Source organism: Dasypus novemcinctus, chromosome 12 (assembly GCF_030445035.2).
Source record: "Dasypus novemcinctus isolate mDasNov1 chromosome 12, mDasNov1.1.hap2, whole genome shotgun sequence".
Lineage (NCBI taxonomy): Eukaryota > Metazoa > Chordata > Mammalia > Cingulata > Dasypodidae > Dasypus > Dasypus novemcinctus.
The window spans coordinates 49,323,392-49,343,042 of NC_080684.1; the positions used below are offsets into that span (position 1 = coordinate 49,323,392).

General features: G+C 42.9%; 1 protein-coding gene across 2 annotated transcripts; it reads left to right on the forward strand.

Annotated features, from left to right (window-relative positions):
* The first annotated feature begins 627 nt into the window (after nucleotides 1-627).
* DYRK2 (dual specificity tyrosine phosphorylation regulated kinase 2) lies at nucleotides 628-15,614 on the forward strand. 2 transcript variants are annotated; one of them, XM_058308399.1, is made up of 3 exons: nucleotides 635-1,161; nucleotides 1,837-1,985; nucleotides 10,006-15,614. In XM_058308399.1, the coding sequence occupies exons 1-3, from the start codon at nucleotides 1,113-1,115 to the stop codon at nucleotides 11,611-11,613; spliced, it is 1,806 nt and encodes a 601-aa protein (XP_058164382.1). In that variant the 5' UTR covers nucleotides 635-1,112; the 3' UTR covers nucleotides 11,614-15,614. The 2 variants fall into 2 exon arrangements, with proteins under 2 accessions (XP_058164383.1, XP_058164382.1); XM_058308400.2 differs by lacking the exon at nucleotides 1,837-1,985 and having other exon boundaries at nucleotides 628-1,161.
* Nucleotides 15,615-19,651: the final 4,037 nt, after the last annotated feature.

Consider the following 19,651-nt stretch of genomic DNA (forward strand, 5'->3'; position numbering starts at 1 on the left):
CTCCCCTTGTCCTAGCCACTGGAGAGCGGTCACTTGGTGTCTGTAAATCCGGGAGTGGTGGAGGTGGAGGTGCTTAGGGGTCACCCGGCTAAACCGCGGGCCTTCAGGGGGTTGACTCTCCGAGGTGACCCGCCCACAACTAAGTTATCTTCAGGATAAACTGGGTCGGGGAGGGAGGCTGTTAAGTCGCCGAGAACGGGAAGGGGGACAGTATGGTTAGTGGGCAGCCATTAGGTTTGAAAAGCTGAAAATGCATTTGTGGTTAGGGGCGCCAAAGAAGGGGAGGGGTCTCTGCAGCGATTTCAGTAAGAGGGAAGCAGTGGTAGGTTGCGCTGCGGGGGAAAGGAGGGGCACTGCAGGGCTGGAAAGGCCGAGGCGGGCAAGAGGTCGTCCGTGGGGAGCCGAGGGGAGCGGGGCAGATGGCCGGAGGGGGAGGCGGAGGGCGAGCGGAGGCTGCGGAGTTTTCCGGGGAGTGGAGGGGTGGTTATGCAGATGATTTGGTGGGGGGAGGGCCTCCTGTGGGTGGCTGAGTGGGGGTGGGGTGTACGTGAGTGTGTGCGGTTGGAGGGTGGGGGGAGCCCGGGGGAGGGGCTTGCACTGTTGGAAGAGGGGAGCGGGGGCGGGGCTGCCCTCCGGGTATGCGCCGTGCGCTGGCGCCTGCGTGTGTGTGTGTGTGTGTGTGTGTGTGCGCGCGCGCGCTGGTGGAGCGGGCGTGCGCGCGCGGGTCGGGGAGGAGGCTTCGGGGCGAGTCGCTCCTTGCGGCCCAGCCCGCTCCCTCGCGCCCCTATGTGAGGGAATCGGGGAGGCCAGCGGCGCGCAGGGGAGGGCGAGGCATGTGCACGGCCCAGGGGGTGCTGCAGCCGCCCGAAGAAGAGGAGGACGGCGGCGGCGGCGAGGAAGAGAGCGGGGGGCTCGCGGCGGTGAGCCCGGGCCGAGGGGATGCAGCGGACTCTGTGTGTTTGGCTGTAGCTGACGCGAGGCGGGGAGGAGGCGCCGGAGAGCTGCGCGAAGGGCGACCGCGAGGCAGCGGCGGCCGCCGCGAGAAGTAGCAGCCGAGACAGCGGCGGCGGCGGACACGGCAGCCCTGAAATGCATTTTCCTCTCCAGCGGCCATGTTAACCAGGAAACCTTCGGCCGCCGCTCCCGCCGCCTACCCGACCGGTAAGGAGGGCCGGGCTGGCGAGCCGCCCCCGCGCCCGCCCCGCCGGCCCCCGGACGGCTCCGGGCAAGCCCTCGTGGCGCCGGCAGCCACCGCCTGCGGGACCCCGAACAAAGTCTGCGCCGCGCCGCGGCAGCGCGGGGATCCCCGGGCGGACAGCGCGCCCTCGCCTCGGCTCCGCTCATTGTTGCACGCGGTGCCAGAGCCTCCTCGGAGTGGAAGCCTCCGGGCCAGCCGCGGTTCGGCCCGGCGGGGGTTGGGGGGTGGGTGTTCCTTCCTGGCTCTTTCCCAGCCGGGAGCCTGGGGAGGGCACAGCCTGGGGCTGGGGAAGGCTGCTGCACCCTTGTCGGCGGCGCCAACCGCCCTCTCGGCCGGCTGCCGCCCGCAGTGTGGGCCGCGAAATCCCGGCCCGCCCGGCTGCTACCCTGCGGGGTCGCGAGCTCCCGCGCGACGGCCCGAGTGAGTTAACTTTGCAGTTGCCGGAGCCCCGACCGTGGGTGCGCGCTGTTGATCTGCGTCCTGGACACCCCCATCCAGCCAGCTGGCCTTTACCGCCCTCGGTTCTCCCCCAAGGAGAGGGGGGTTCGCTGCCCAGAGCGGTGGGGCGGGGCGTTGGGGTCCCGGTGACTTTCTCCCCGCCTGACCCTCTTTTGTCTCCTCCCGCGCGTGGCTCCCAGGCCGAGGAGGGGACAGCGCTGTTCGTCAGCTTCAGGCTTCCCCGGGGCTTGTTGCGGGGGCCCCTCGGAGCGGAGTGGGGACCGGCCCGCCCTCCCCCATCGCCCTGCCACCTCTCCGGGCCAGCAACGCTGTCGCCGCAGCCCACACGGTGAGACCCAGCCCACGGGCCGCCGGGGCGGGTGGGGAGGCGGGGGAGGGGCCCGGGGCCTAAACACCCGGACTTGTGGGGTTCTGGCGCGGGGAGGAGAGAGAGCGGGGTGTGAGCGTCTCCGTGCCTCTGGCTAGTGGCCCCTCTACGACGCCGCCCCCTGTAATTTGGATGAAACCAAAGCTGCAACCACAAAGGAAGAATTCGTGGCGTGGGTCCTTCACTTCCTTTCCCAAACCCGCCCACCCTTGCGATCCCCTGCCTTAGAACTATCTTCTTGAAGCTTTCTTTCTTATTTTAGTCCTTGATTCCCAGAGCTCCCTTTCCTGACCTGGTAAACATCTCTTACCCCCCTCCGCATAGAAGCGGGTATTTATAGAAACAGATATGTGTTAGGGGACAGCCAGGCGGTCCTACTTGGAAAATCGATCCCCCAAAGAGCCTTGCTCCAGTCAGCAGGGAGCACCGCCAGTTGTCCCTCGCGTGTGTAAGCATGTTTTATGAGTGCTACAGGTTTGAGCACAGCAGAAATTGTAATTAACATTTAAAAAAAAAATAAGAGCAACAGCAGCATTCAAAACAAGTCTGCCCTTTAGGAGTCTGTACTTGGACATTATTCAGAAGGGAAGGGTCAGCTTTGCTTTTGAGGTGGGAAGGCACCTGACAGGTGCTGTGGTCCCTCAAGGGGCCTTGGGAGGGGAGAGGGCAGCGGGCAGCTTGAGATTGGCAAGCTGGATTTTATTTCTGCAGGTACCTTTTCTCAGCTCCAAGGATCTCCCTTGGATGATGACCGCCAGCCTAGAGGAGGTGTGTGCCTGGAGGAGGTGATGGTTTTTGAGGTCTTTTTCCAATTGGATCTTGATGGTGAGGGAGATGGCTTCTTTACCAAGTGAAAGTTGAATTCTTGCGGAAAAGGACATTCCTAGCCCACAGGGGAGCAGCTCTGAGGATCATGTGTTGTGGGGAAACTTGTTTATCAGAGGAAATTTATGAGAGGATGACTAGATTGGAGTTATGCCTGTTAGACCTGGAGAAATGTGTACAAGTTTTATAGGGAAATGTTTTGTTGTGAATCTCTCTCTTTTCTTGACACATCTACTCCCAGGGCCTAGGAATTCACTACACAGATCTTAACCCATCTGTATTGGACTGTTGAGGGTAGAAAGAGATTCCGCTAGTTGCATAGGTGATTCTGTATATTATGGTTGAATGATCTTGTCACAGTGACGTTTTGGTTGAGAAAACTGCATTGGTCTTAGGAAGTTTGAATTTTTTTGTTTGGTTTGGAATCATCTGACGATTTGGAAAATACAACATCCAATTTTTCCCATGTGTCATAATCACATGACTTGGTGTAAACTGGGATAGAAATAATTGGTTTGCATCTGTATTCCAATTTTATAAAGATTGCTTTGCTTGAGCAGAGCCTTTTTGCAATTAAACTGTACAGTGAACTTAAGAGAAAATGGAACATTTACACCAAGAAAATAGCCTGTATTGTACCCAGAATGAAAAGATATGGGTGTGCTCTCAGTACTCCTCATGATAGATGTCTGTATTTTGCCATGGTATCTACCGGATTTACCTGTTTGTGACTTGTGTAAACTTTACTGTGCTGTTAATCTTTAGATGCTTGGTTTTGAACTTGTGAATTTGAGTTTTGATTGTTGCTTAGTTTTGATTTTATTTTTACAGAATTGCAGATTTCATAGCATAGGAAGGTTTAAAAGAACTGGAGTTTATATGGTTCTACTCCCTCATGTTACAGGTGAGGAAATAGACTCAAGCAAGTAGTCAAGATTCCCTAGCTAGTTCATAGCAAGGCTGCAGAGACCTTCTGATTCCATTCTTAACAATACTGCTTAACACTGCTGATTCTAGAATTTCACTAGCTTCAGTATAAGTGCAAGAACTTTTGCGGAACCTATTCCTATATGTCTGTTAAGTTTCTATAGGTTTTTTGTTTTTAATTCCAGAGCAATTACATTTGGTAAGAGCTACTTTAAAATAAACGGGATAAAAAAAATTAAGTAGAGAAAAATGATCTTGTCATGAGAGTTTGCCCATATCTTCCCTTCTAAATACTATAGTAGAAGGGTAAATATACACTTATAAAGATTATGAACATTGAAATTTATCTAGACGATTGCTCTTCTGTTTTCTATCTCCTTGGACATAGTATTTTACAGTTTACCTCACTTTTATTTTACTCTGTGTTTGTCCTAAAAGTGTATACAATAACTTTCTTGATCCTTACTAATTTTTGTTGCAATGGTATTAATACTTACCATTTTCATAACTTTTGATGTTTAAAGCACTTTCAGTTACCAGTTTTACCTTTATAAAATAATTGAGATTAACGAAGAATTAATATCCCCACTAAAAATAGCAATATTTTGAAGGAGAAAAAGTAAATACTAGACTTGGGGCCACACAGACTATTAGCATGCTTGAGGAGGAGCTAAAATTCCAATCTTCTTGGACTCAATTCTATTTTCATAACTCTAGACAGTATTTCTAAGACAGGGCTTCTTAATAAGGGGTCTGTGAGCTTGAGTTGAAATTCAAAAAAACATTATTCCTATGGAGACTTAGAGGTGCTGGTGTGATATATTTATTAAATAATACACAGTATAGTATGGACTTAGTAAGGGGTCTGTGGTTTTCACCTGACTGGCAAAGGGGTTCATGGAATAAAAAAGGTTAAGAACTCCTCTTCTAAGATGACTTCACAGATGTTTTAAAATGCTTAGAAACTACCAAATGTGTGAGACTATTGTTCATCCATAATTTTTAGTACTAAAATATTTCATGGGCAGAGAAGGCTCTTATGGATCTTTCCATTTTTACCCATAAATTGTAGGTGTCTTAACAGTTGCAGTCATTCTATATATATGTATTTTTTTTTAGAAGTTTTTTTTCTTTTTTAAGATTTATTTTTATATTTCTCTTCCTTCCCCCTTTCCCCCCAGTTGTCTGCTCTCCGTGTCCATTTGCTGGGTGCTCCTCTGTGACCTCTCCCATCCTTATCAGCAGCACCAGGAATCTGTGTTTCTTTTTGTTGTGTCATTTCTCCATGTGGGCGGCGCCATTCCTGGGCAGGCTGCACTTTCTTTCGCGCTGGGTGGCTCTCCTTACAGGGCACACTCCTTGTACGTGGGGCTCTCCTATGCGGGGTACACCCCTGCATGGCAGGGCACTTCTTGCACGCCTCAGCACTGCACATGGGCCAGCTCCACACTGGTCAAGGAAGCCCTGGGTTTGAACCGCGGACCTCCCACGTGGTAGGCGGACACCCTATCCATTGGGCCAAGTCTACTTTCCCTCTCAATATATATTTTTAATGTGACAGGCACTTTGTTAGATGCTGGCGGATAGGAATAAGCCATGATCTCACACTTCGTGAGGAGTTGCAGAGAATGACAGGTTTTTCATATCCTTAAGTTTAGAGTATAATCCTGGCATATATGTATTCTGGAGATATTCTTGCTTTTCTGGGTTTTTTTTCTTCCCTCTTTAACATCTGAAAAAAATTTTAATTCCACGTATTTTTAGGTGTTTTGTTGATACTTATCTGCTACAAGTACTTTTTAATACTATCATTTGCCTCAACTGTTGTCTGCTGATGCACTGTTAATCTAAAGTCTTGTGACTTGGGCCACGAGATAATTTTCCAATTCCTTGGGCTGACCACATGTTTTTTTATAAAGGTACAGTTCTCAAGAATATCTCAAAAGAGGTGAGAGTTTAACAAACTCATTGCCATGCATTCTTCCATTCAGTAGCTATTTATTGAGTGCTTACTGTTTGCCTGGGTTTATGCTAATGTGGATTTACAAAGATAAGCGGTGACCCCACCCTAGAGTTGCTCACCAAGAGCTACATCAGATGTTAAAACTATTACAATAAAATGTAATAAGTGTTATAACATAGCTGTGCTTTAGAAATACAGTGGAAGGAGCTCTTCACCTGGTCAGGGAAGGTTTAACAGAGGAGGTGAGTGTTGAGCTGAATATTGAGGGGTGAATAAGAGTTTACTGTGGAGACATGGGAAGGAAGGAGATTCCATGCAGCACCTGCAAAGTGACAATAATAATAGTTCTTTTTTACTGAGAATTATTCTAAGCACTTTATTCATATTACCTTATTTAATCCTTCCAGTAGCCCTAAAGAAGTAACTTTATTGCCTTCTTTTTTGCAGATAAGAACATTGAGGTTCAGAGAGATTAAGTTGCTCAGGGTCAAGCAACTGGTAGAGCTGGGATTCTGTCTATGTGTGTCTGACTGAAAATTCCTGGGCTCCGGTTATCTAAGACGACCTTAACAAAAGCAGAGAAGCTTGAAAGAGCAGGGTTTAGGGTGATATATGGGAACTCTATTTTATGCATGGTTTTTCTGTAAATCTACAACTTCTCTAATTAAAAAAAAGAGAGCACAGTATTTCTGGGGTTGGGGGGCTTTGGATTCTAGCTTCTTTACTTTAGGAGAGAAGAATAACAATGGTATATGAGACTGGAAGGAATCAGATCATTTGGACTCTAAATTTTAGAATCTTGTATTCTTTCTGGTAAATTCTTAGAGCTTTGTGGAAATCAGTGCAGTTGTGGGACTTGAGCAAAGGCAAAGGCAGTATCTTATTGGCACTGATAACCATATGATAACTGTAGAAGCACTGTGGGGAATACATTTAAGGAATGGTAGATTTAGAAGCAAGGGGGCATAGTATGAGCTGGTCTCAGGTGCCCTGGTGAAAAACAACAGGGGAGGGAGATGAGGCAGTTTGATGGAGAGGGAAAGGGACAGATAGAATTAATAAGGATCAAGATGACCTGGGAGAGTGAGGGAGATGTTGAGAAGGCTGTTCATGTGTGCAGGGTTGAAGATTCCCAGGTGTTCCGTTTGAGTGACTAGAGGTAGAAGTAGAGCCTTATGTTTATCAAAGTTTAAGGGTTATGGGAAGATGAAACAATTTTGGGAGAAAGGTCATGAGCTGAGCTTGAGTTGTTTGTGGGAGAAGGAGCTGGTCAGTGGTTGGACACAAGGATCTTGAACTCAGGAGACACAGATTTGGCAGGTTTGAGCTCCAGGTACAGCTGTGGCAGATGTCAGCCCATGAGTGATAGCGAAAGCCTTGGCTGTGGTCACAGTAAATCAGGGAGAGTTGTAGGGGCAAGTAGCCAAGAGAATTGAGGATTGAACCCTGGGAAACTGTATTCTAAGAGTAGGTGGACTAATAGTTGATACTGCAAAGAAGACTGTCTTAGTTTGTCAGGGCTGCTATTACAAATACCACTGTGAGTTGGCTTAAACAACAGGGATTTTTTATTATTATTATTTTATTTTATTTTTTATTCCCCTCCCCTCCCCACCCTCCGAAATGGCTCCCTCATCTGTCTGCTCGTTCCACTAAGCTTTTGTGCTGATAAACAACAGGAATTTATTGCCTCATTTTGGAGGCTAAAAGTCAAAAATCAAGGCATTGGCAGAGCTTGCTTTCTCCAGGAGTCTGTAGCTTTCCAGCAGTCCTCTGCCACATGATAACCTCTCTTCCTGTGTGTGTGCTTCTCTGGTTTCCGCTGCGTCTGCCTGCTCCTGGCAGACTGCATCCAAATTCCTTTGCATAAGGACCCCAGTCATGGGGACGAACGCCCACCCTGATTAACTTGGACCTCATCTTTGAAGATCCTATTCACAGATGAGTCCACACCTTAATTAATAATACCACCTTCAGAGGTCCTCTTTGCCAGTGGCCTCACACCCGCCAGACCAGAGGTTAGGACAAGTCTTACAGGCACGTGATTTAATCTCCAACAAAAGAAAGCAGTTGTGGGGAGAGGACATGGTTCGATTGACTTAGTGAACTCTCTTCACTTCTCTTTAGTGCTAGTCAGACTCTTGTGATTGCATTTTAAGTTATACAAAGCATAAATATAGCTGTGGCAAAAATCGAAGTGAGTTTCTGATGCTCAGAAAGTTTTGCTTAACTGTCTTTTTAGGAATTCTTAAGCCCCCAGGAGTCTTTAGTCCCTAAAGAAGCTTCATGCTTTCTATAGCATGTATGCTGTGAATGTAGGGCTTTCTTCTGAAATATTTCCATCCTGCCCTGAAAAGAATGGTTCTCTAGGAGAAACATATTTCAAATTTTAGGCCCTTTTATTCCGGGTGCTTGAAAAACCACAGAGGGAAGAAGGGGTGCAAGAGAGTGAGGCTTGGGAAGAAAAGCAATGGACAAGCCTTTATTGTTTTTATATATGCCCAAGGCTTTCTAAGTCATTTTTATGGACTGCCCTGCTCTTGGCATTGAACGAGGATGAAATTACCTGTCTGGCTACTCTTATGGAAGATAGGTCACCTTATGGATGCATTTAATAAAAGGGTGTGATAGAAATCTTCCAAAATCTCTCTGAGACATGACATCTCTGAATTTATAAAGTCACATTTCAGACAGGCTCAGTTACTCCATTCTACTTTTTTTTTTTTTTTTAAGAAGGAAGCTTAGAGAAAACACACTCAGATAGTATAGTGCATGCTTTGTAACTATTAAAGAAAATTTGAAGGTCTTATTCTGCTAGTAAGGACTAGAATTTCATTTTATAATCCAGATGGTTTCAAACCATTTCCAAAATTACTATGTTAAATGTACAGAGCACTTTCGCTCTTTTAGTAGTATATAAAGTCCAAGAGGTAGGATTTAGAAGTAGGTAATGGAAAAAATACTGATAGCACAGGACTTGTAATCAGTTGATTGTAAACTCCTTGAGGGCAGGAACTCTGCCACTCTCAGCTGATACTGGTTGAATGAGTGAAGTAGATTGTGAATGACAAATGGATCTTTTAAGATGTCCTGCCGGGTCACCCAGCAGGCTGTTGTAAGACTTGTGGTTGTCTGAGGCTGGCAAGAATTCCTAAGTGGAGGGTATCCTGGCAGCTGGTCCTCTCCCATCCCTCACCTCTGTGCAGTTGTAATGCTTGAAAGAAATTCCAAGTAGATTCTCAGTAGAAGGCTGGGGGGGCCCCTTGGCTTACACCATCAGTTTTGTTTAGACAGGAATGTTCAGGGATGGCATGTGTGCCTGATATAGAAATTGTTACTTTCTACTTCTTGTTGGAAAGCTGAGAATCCCAGCAGCCCATGGAATTAGTTAGGTGAGTCAAAGGAGGGCCCCAAACAGTTTAATGGTCTTAAATGGCCATCACAGAAAAGCCCAGAAACTTTAAAAAATAGTTTAGGGGATTTCCAAGATACTATAGTGGTATCTACATGGGAATCTTTCAAGTCTAAAAGAGCATTTTTTTTCCCTTTATCACTGGATCATATATGTTCTTTGATAGCAACAGTTAGATTTCCAGGAAATGATGAAAACTGGGGATGAAGATATTAGTGCTTTTGAAATAAAGGCAGATGCTGAGAAAAGAGTAGTGAACAAGACAGACTATGTATGGTCCTTGCCCTCCTGTAAGTTAAGAGGCAGCTAAATGAAGTATGAAAGGGGTTAGGATTGGGGTGGGGGGTGGGGTGGAGCCATTTTAGCTTCATATGTGTTCATGCTCTTTTGTTATCCTTGTGTATCATTTACATGTTAAGTATGAACTGAGTGGACACCTCTCATGTGCCTGGTGCTGTGCTAAATGTTAGGTATATTATGACCAACAAGAAAGAAATGGTCTCTTCTTTCACAGAGAACCCACTCTCTGGACCCTGAATATGTACAACAAATTGCTTTCCTGCTAGGTGTGGCATTTATGATGTACTTTTTTCAGGTCCCAAGTTTGGTAGCCTTCACCAGCCCACTGACGGCTTTTTCTTGATTTTGTCAGACGCTGGTGGCATCATATCCACCCTCCCTGTCAGGGAGTTCACCAGAAGGTCTCTCTTAGGTGCACACGCCTTTATGATTAGTAAACCCAGTTCTGACTACAGGCTACAATCAGATTGTGTATTGTAAAGGCGCTGGTGGGTGATCACTTATCAAATGTCTCATTGAACAGACCTCTTCCATTTTTCCTTTTTGATTTCCAGATTGGCGGCAGTAAACACACAATGAATGATCACCTGCACGTTGGCAGCCACAGCCACGGACAGATCCAGGTTCAGCAGCTGTTTGAGGATAACAGTAACAAGCGGACCGTGCTCACGACACAACCAAATGGGTTGACCACAGTGGGCAAAACGGGACTGCCGGTGGTGCCGGAGCGGCAGCTGGAGGGCATTCATAGGCGGCAGGGGAGCTCCACCTCTCTGAAGTCTATGGAAGGCTTGGGGAAGGTGAAAGCCAGCCCCATGACACCCGAACAAGCAATGAAGCAATACATGCAAAAATTAACTGCCTTTGAACACCATGAGATTTTCAGCTACCCTGAAATATATTTCTTGGGTCCAAATGCAAAAAAGCGCCAGGGCATGACCGGTGGGCCAAACAACGGTGGCTATGACGACGACCAGGGATCCTACGTGCAGGTGCCCCACGATCACGTGGCTTACAGGTACGAGGTCCTAAAGGTCATTGGGAAGGGCAGCTTTGGGCAGGTGGTCAAGGCCTATGACCACAAAGTCCACCAGCACGTGGCACTCAAAATGGTGCGGAACGAGAAGCGCTTCCACCGGCAGGCAGCGGAGGAGATCCGCATCCTGGAGCACCTGCGGAAGCAGGACAAGGACAATAGCATGAACGTCATCCATATGCTGGAGAACTTCACCTTCCGCAACCACATCTGCATGACGTTTGAGCTGCTGAGCATGAACCTCTACGAGCTCATCAAGAAGAATAAGTTCCAGGGCTTCAGCCTGCCTTTGGTTCGCAAATTCGCCCACTCGATTCTGCAGTGCTTGGATGCTTTGCACAAAAACAGAATAATTCACTGTGACCTTAAGCCCGAGAACATTTTGTTAAAGCAGCAGGGCCGAAGCGGTATTAAGGTGATTGATTTTGGCTCCAGTTGTTACGAGCATCAGCGTGTCTACACGTACATTCAGTCGCGTTTTTACCGGGCCCCAGAAGTTATCCTGGGGGCCAGATATGGGATGCCCATTGATATGTGGAGCCTGGGCTGCATTTTAGCAGAGCTCCTGACAGGTTATCCCCTCTTGCCTGGGGAGGATGAGGGGGACCAGCTGGCCTGTATGATAGAACTGCTGGGCATGCCCTCGCAGAAACTACTGGATGCAGCCAAACGAGCCAAAAATTTCGTGAGCTCCAAGGGTTATCCCCGTTACTGCACTGTCACGACGCTGTCGGATGGCTCTGTGGTTCTCAACGGAGGCCGTTCCCGTCGGGGGAAACTAAGGGGTCCCCCGGAGAGCAGAGAGTGGGGGAATGCACTGAAGGGGTGTGACGATCCCCTCTTCCTTGACTTCTTGAAACAGTGTTTAGAATGGGATCCTGCAGTCCGCATGAACCCTGGCCAGGCCTTGCGGCACCCCTGGCTGAGGAGGCGCCTGCCAAAGCCTCCGACTGGGGAGAAGACATCCATGAAAAGGATACCCGAGAGCACTGGTGCTATCACGTCCATTTCCAAGTTACCTCCACCTTCCAGCTCGGCCTCCAAACTGAGGACTAATTTGGCACAGATGACAGATGCCAATGGGAATATTCAGCAGAGGACAGTGTTGCCAAAACTTGTTAGCTGAGCGCCAATCCCCTGATGTTGGTAATCTGAAAGATACGACGTTGCTGAGCCTTACTGGGTTGAGAAAGGAGTAGCTCAGACCTGTTTTTATTTGCTCAATAACTTTACTCATTTGTATCTTTTCAGCACTTAATTTAATGTAAGAAAGTTGTTCATTTTGTTTTTATAAAATACATGGGGACAATGCTTTAAGTTTTTCTACTTTCTGAAACTTTTTGTGTTCTAGAGTATGATGAGCCTTACTGTATTTAGTGTGGCAGAGTAATAAACATCAGTGGCAGGCCATTGATTACTTCGTGACTGCCGCGCCTATACAGATGGGTGTCAGAGACCTTTACTATGTTTTTATGGTTCATGTTATATTCCCCAAAGTGATTGCCCCAAAGGCCCCTCTCTCCATCTCCAGGTTTATGCACAGGTGTAAGAGCATGTCCTGCTTTCATTTTCCATAAATTATGTGGGTTATAGTGGTGAAGAGAGGAGAACGGTCAGGAAGGAAGTAATACTTTTAAGAAAAACTGCACCTTACAGATCCATTTTTTTTTTTTTTTAGTTAACATCCAAACAAATGCAAGATAAAGTCCCCAGTGTTTAAATTGCCCAATTAGTATTCTGACATTCTGAAAGTCCTCACAGCAGACTGGATAGATGAATGGAAATGGAAATGGAAATATGTGTGTTGCTCCAAATGTCCTAACATGATCAGTGAGCTGCTTTGTCAAGAAACCTCATATTATGGAATTCTTTTTGCACCTAAATTTAGAAATGTATTCTACAAACTGTTCCTCCCTTCTCTTTGCTTTTCTTCTCTTTGTTCCTCTTTTACCACACATCTGTTGCTTGCATTTAGTTTGTCGTCTTCCTTCAAATCTATATCCCAGACTGTTAATCCAGAGAAGAGACATTTCAGCTGTGATTGTGACCATTGTTTCATATTCCAACTTTTTAAAAAGTACAACAGCCTAGCTCTTTGGGTAAGAATTTCCATAGTTCCAAAGATGGTTTAGCAGATGGGAGTGGGTTTGTGCTGTTAAGGTGTCTCCGTAAGGTTCGCTTAGCTTGGGAAAGTATCAACTCTTCTTTAAATAAAAAGATTGTAAATTCTCTTGATTAGCAGAAGTAACGATGGAAGTTCAATAAGGCCTATTTTAACAACAATTTTAAAGGAAGAAAAAGTTCAACCAAAGTTAAATGGTTTGACTTATTCTTTACATCATTAGAAGAACCATAGAAATTGCATTCCTCTGTTTTATTTTACTTTCTTTTGGATTGCACTGATTATTTTTGTGGAGATGACACTTTACCTGGGAAAATTACTTTGAGAGTTAGGTAAAAGAATATTTTCTTCTTTGAATAATAATTATTTTCACAGTGAAAATTTCAGTATTTTATCACTAATGTATGAACAGTGAGAGATATATATATATATATCAATTTGAAGGCACGTGGAAAATGTTTTTTTTTTTAGTATGTGCAATTTAATATAGAAAGATTTCTGCCTATTTGAACAATAGGTTTGGGGTAGTGTAAATTAGAATAATCTTTTATATGCACAGATATTATTGTATTGCCTGTAAATTGATTTACAGGTACTTAAAGCATGATCCCCAGTGAGGCCAAGAAAGTTTCCGGTTAAGTTCTTTTAATAGTAATCTTAGATTTTCTTTAAAAAATTTTTTTAAGAAAAGAAACAACACATGGTTTTGAACAAAATACTTATCTTGAGGCTTTGTTGGTTGATGGTGGAGAAAAATGCTCAGGAAATATTACAGATATTTGCCAAAAAACAGTAATAAAATTAGTTTATTAATAAGATAGTATTGTTGATACTTGCTTTATTCTTTAAGGATGTCACTGATAATTTAAAAATTCTATCTTCTTTCCCCTAGTCAGAATGAATTCTTTAGCATGTAATATACATTTATATGCAGTCTGTGGAAGTGCAATAATAGGTTAGTAAGTTGCATTTTAAATGGTACTTATGTAATGATACCCGCACCCCCATCATTCTGGCTTACAGAATTTAGAAATCTATGTATTTATTATAATTTTGGCTTAAAGGCATAAGAAGTATAAGACTTGGTATGGTGGTTTTGTAAAAACCATGAGCCTCTTAAGGTTAACTATTTTAGGTCATTAAAAGAGAAACCCAAAACATATAAAGGCTATTTTCTCCTTCCCAGGCTCCTCTTCCATTTCCATTCTCATTTTCACATTTGGGTTTAAATATATATGAACCTGAGCCTGCCATTCTTACTACTTTCCCTATAAAATGATGGTGTGTGTGAAAACTTATGTATGGGCTAATACTGCTTGTCTTTTCTTCCACCACAAAAACTGGTTCTTAAGATGCCAACAATGCATTTGTGACTATCTTTGTTCACAAATGCAACCGGAAACTTTTAGGCCAAATTATACTGTGTAGCACTATGGGGCTTTTTTTTTTTTTTTTTTCTTTTTGGCCCACATACAGTGACATTTCCTTTATTCTTCACAAGAGGCACCACATTTCAATGTTTAGTGATAGAACTGCTTTTTAAAAAATTCTAGTTTAATTGTAATGTTGAAAAATGTTGCATCTTTGTGATTTTAAAACGTAACTAAATGAAGGGCTCTGATAGGCTACTGGGAGTTGGCTAGGAAACAGTCCTTGGTCTCACAGGTTACCATTGTCTAGGGATGTCTGAGTTGTTTTCAGATTTAGGAATAGCACAGTGTTGTCTTGTCTTTGGTTGCAGTCTCATTTGGCTCTGTTTCTTGCACCATCAGTGTGTTCATTACCACTTAAGTGTATTGCTACACAGTGGGACAACAGAGTGATGCAAGACAGTGCAGATTAACAGTAGAGGAGAAATTGTGCCCTTAGTGTTAACAATGTGCCTTTTGTTCTGAATGCCATGTTGTAGGGCATGCATTTTTTGGCCTTTTTAACCCCTTGAATACTAGGTAGGAAAGATGGAACCCACCTCTGCAAAGATACATCTGTCTTAAATATCAATTACTTATAGGCCTTAAAAGAAACCATAAGGCGTGAATCACCATCTGAAGAAGATAACTATTGGTTAGAGTATTCCTATGTTTAAGGGGTTAAAGATGGTCTGTGTGGTATCCTAACATCAAACTGATTTTTTAAATGATATTTTTTGTTATGCTAACACTAGACAAAAATCAACTGTATTTGTAAAAATTTACCTCAAACCATTTAATTTTATAGTGTGATTAATCCCAGGGCATTTGGTATGAACCAAAGTGCATTCCTTTTCTATGTGCCTGGCTCTAGTAGGGTGGCCAGGGATTTTTACAATTTGGGTGCAAGGCACTTACGCCACTTTTAAACTTACTGGGTGGTCTGGAGTCCTGCTAAGTGGCTCCATCAGAATGTTAGAAAACACTTTAGGCATCAGTAGCATTGGGCCATATTGGAATCTTAAAAGTGTGAATTATTTTAAAGAGAGCATTCATTTTTGTAATTTTTTTCATCAACAATATTTCTGGTAAGCAGAAGACTTTTTAAAAAATTGATTTAGTTGGTAAAGGTTTTAATATTGCCCAACATAATGCTGTGGTAGCATTTAAAAAAAAAAGTATTTGTGAACTCTGTTTCTTAGGGGCTTGTACATCTCTCTGCTATGAACATATATAAAATTAATTGTAATTATACTCAGCTCAACTGCTGCAGTTATGTCTAGGCAGTGGCTTGGGTTTTTATCGAGCAACAACTTAGACACGTGACTGTAATATGCTGCAATGGTGTACTGAAAATATGTGAAAATGGTTGAATGTGGACTGTGTATATATGTATGTAAAAATTTCTGTGAGATGCTGCTGTCGCCACTTAACATTAAATATGTTCTAGTGGATTTTAATCCTAGTGGCCAGTTCTATGATACTGTATGTATTGTACAGCTGATGACAGGAGTAAGACTGTTTAGCGAATATTTGTTAAATTTTATTGTTGTGGCCAGAGATAATTTCAGAATAAAATTTTAATGTCCTACCTTACTTTTCTCCCCTTTTCTAACTATAATTGAACTCCTGATCTGTTACTGGTATTGCTGGTCTCTTAGCCTGGAGAGGATTTAGGATACTAAGTAGATAGATAGTCCCGTATCAGTATTCTGAGAATTAAGTAATTCATTCTAACTTGTTCATCTGCAGAAATTTATTTTTTTATTACTTCAGTATAAATATGCAAATTCTAAGTAAGAAAAAAACTATAAAGTTTTAGTAGGCAACTCCTACTTTTTCTCAGGATAATTCTATTCCTTTACTTTTAATATTTCTACATTAATATTCTTTTATGTGGCCTCTGACTCACTCTCATGGGAGTACTTCAACTCTTTTTATCTTTTAAACCTTGAAGGTAATTGGTAAGCCGTATGAGCTGATTTTATTTATTCCCCACCAATCTTCATTCTTTCCTATCCACACATTATTATGTGCTACCACATGCTTTGCACTTGATGATCTCTATGGGTCACTTTTTTTTTTTTTTTTTTTTTTTTTTTTGCGTTAGTGTCTCTTGTCAAGCCTGGGTCAGAAAATAAGGTCTGAACTGCATCTAGCTCATGATTTGTCAAGCTCAGTTAATACCAAGCTAAAAGTTTACTTAAGGTTCACAGCAAGCAGATGCTCTGGTAATTTGTCAGACAGACATTGCAGGGATATTATGTAGACAAGTATTTCCCTCTCGTGGAAATAACTACCTCACATTTTTATTTACACCCCTCCTGCCCCAGTAGCCAAGGATTTACTTATTAGTGTGGTTTCCTGCAGCAGAAGTGGGATTTGCTTAAGGCAAGGGAGTACTTTTAAGAGTTCCCAAGCTGTCTTTGCCTTATCGTAGCCTATGCCATAGAGTTCCAATGCTGCTTGATCAACTTGCTTCTCAAAGTTCTTAACCCAGTGCAAAAATACCAATCAAAGAAACCCAATATACTCAAAATGTTTAAGAGATGTATGTTATATGCAAAATTGATGCTAACTCAGCAATTTAAATTTTAAATCTGTTGTCTAGATTTGACTTAAGAGCAGATTGTAGTTCCCACTCATTCTCTTTTACCAAATCTTTAAAAGCTCTTTCTTAAATTGATTAATGGTACATTCTGTATGAATCTATATAATTCTTTCCCTTTTGGAATAAACAAATACACAAGTAAATTTTCTTGAAATTTCGAAGTTGCCTTCAAACTAACACTAGAGAATGTTCCTAGCTGACTTTGGTATTGACTTTTTAAAAGGGGCAAAATTGTTTGATTACTTTCTATTTTAGAAAGAAAGCATTAAGAGAGATTTGAAGAAAGGGTATTCGTGGCTTTGTTTCACTGTTTTAGAAGTTTGGGCTACTAGGCAATAAACACTTGTTGGTAATACTTAACACTATCCAAATGAAAAGCAACTGCCACTGTGTTGCATACACATAAGATTTGCATTGCACTCTTAAAGACTGGTTTGTTTGTTTGGTTTGCTTCTGACTTACTGTTTTGCTGTGGTCACCTTAATGTCTGTGCTACATTTCATATTTATATGAGGAGGCATAATTGCCATTCCCTTGCTTCTCAAGGAAGTTTAATATGTAAATGAATAAGTTAATATTTACTTCTCCCAAGGAAGCTGACATTTCAGGAGTTCTGCCATCTATACTAAGGAGCAGCTGGATGCACTGTAATTTGTAGCATGTGTTCCACAAAGGTTTACAAAGAAACAAAGCGCCTTCACAGACCTAATGGTGTTTTGTGAGCATCAGGTCAGCCTTATCCATCCCTTTGAGCTATAATTATCCTCACGATGTTTGTGGAAACTAAAGTGACTTGCTCCAAAGTGACTTTGCAAAAACAGTCTGGGGCTCAGGTTGCAATCAGAGAATTTTAGTCCTGGACAATGAAGGGAAATCCCAACTCTACATCACACAAAAAGGGGGAAGGTGGGAGGATTTGAGCTAGCAGTGGGCATTTATATTATTTAAATAAGTTGTGTTTCAGTTTCCAGGAATATTTTTTAAATGGGGGAAACTACCAAAAAAAAAAAAAAAAAACAGAAAAAAACCCACAAGACTAGAACACCTTAGTTTCTAAGGTAGCACCTGACAACTAAAATTCGCACATCCAAACATAATACCCCTCAGTTAATTTGTGCCATATGTGGGGAGGTTAATTATAGCAGTTTTATTCTTTATTTTCTATGTTCTGAAAATATGCTTTTTACATTTGAATGTACAAAAATACTATTTTTAACTCTTTTTACTTATTCTCAAGGATAAAAAGTTAAATTTTACTGACTGTAGCAGCAGTAAATCTCATTAAATTCAAACTCAGGTTTTCTTTCCTTTGCCTCCATATTTAAGAAAATATGGAATGCCTGCCAGGGAAATATATAAGAATTTATTTTAAAAATTTCAACTACAATTTTAAAATACCAAATGTAAATAAACCAATTTTACAAACTAAAATATTGTGTCTTTCCTTGCTTTTTTATCCCAAATTATTTCCCTAAGTTTGAGGAGTTTAAAATATCTAGACTATTTCTTCACTTCAAAAAATGCTGTGTTTTATTTTCAAAATGAAAGCCCATGAGTAGACCCAGATCACTTACGTAAGTTCTTATTGAGTTTGCTTTGAGTTTTTTTTTTTTGGGGGGGGGGGTTTGAAGTGGGGGAGGAGAGCGGGGGATGTGATTAATGATAAGCAACTTAGATGGAGTTACACTAAGTCACTGTATGGGCATATTTGGGCTAATTTATCATCTTTTTATCTGAAGAGCAATATCCAACCTAATTCCCCCTTTTCCTGGAATTCAACTCATCAGAATTATTTTGACTTGGCTAGACTTAAAAAAAGAAAAGATCCAAGATCTAGAGGCACTTATTGGCATCTATTGCAGAAGACATTCATTTGTCAGATATTTATTAATGCTTATTATGTGCCTGGTACTATTGTAGACATTGGGGATGTATAATGGTGTACAAAACAAAGTTCCTATATTCAAGGAATTTTTAGACTGGTTGAGAAGGCAGGCATTATTCAAATAATCATACAAACAAATACATAATTGCAGTAAGTTGTGTAAAGGAAAGGTGGTAGTTTGGCAGTTGGTGCTGTGAGTGTATAAAATGGAGGGGAGGGATTGTGTCATCTTGCAGGGACCTGGGACAGCTTTCCTGAGAAAAGGGTTTTTGAACTGAGGAGACACATGCCTATGCAAGGACCTGGAGCTAGAGGAAGCGAGGAGATGAGAGCAGCTGACAGAAGGTGGGTGAAGCTGGAGCCCAGGGAAGGAGACAACCTGGTGTGAAAAGCTGGCCAGGTGGTCAGGCACCGGAGGCTATCAGCCTTGAAGATATTGTTAAGGGTTTTGGTCTCTGTACAAGGACAGCAGCAACCAGAGTTCTCAGGAGGTAAATGCCATGAGCTGATTGGCTCTCCCTGGCTGTCTTCAGTAGATTTTCCTAAATGTATTGTACTAAGGGTAAGAGTGGATGCAGGAAGATCAATTAGGATGCATTTGCAGAGATGGATTGAACCACAGAACTGGGGGGTTAAAGAAAAAGGGACTTGAGGCCTTTTTAGGATACAAGAGTATTAAGGTAGAAATAACAGTGGTGTTCCTTTGTATGTAAAGTAATCTTGCTATTTTAGTGTCTGATTTGGTACATGGCATCAAATGGAATTACAGTGTCTGATTTGTTTAAGAAAAGAATAGAGTGAAAATGCCTTGGGTTATTATGAAGTTCTGGTAAGCTATCTTTTGTTGAAAATTTGAAGCCTTTGAGTAAAATCTCATTTATTAATTCATTCATATTTTCTTTCAGGAAATTTTAGATTTAAAAACGTTACAAAAAAGGTGGCAGTGGGGGGTGATTCAGAGTTCACCTAAGACAACAGTCTTTGCTGCATTGCCTTTCCTCTCCTTCCCTCCCTCTTTCCTTTCTCCTTTCCTTTCCTCCTTTTTCCCATAGGAGTTTAGGTAGCTACTTTACAGGGCATTTGGGTATAACAAGAAAAAAAAGGGGGGGGGGGAGGAAAAGATAAGATCTGTTCAGA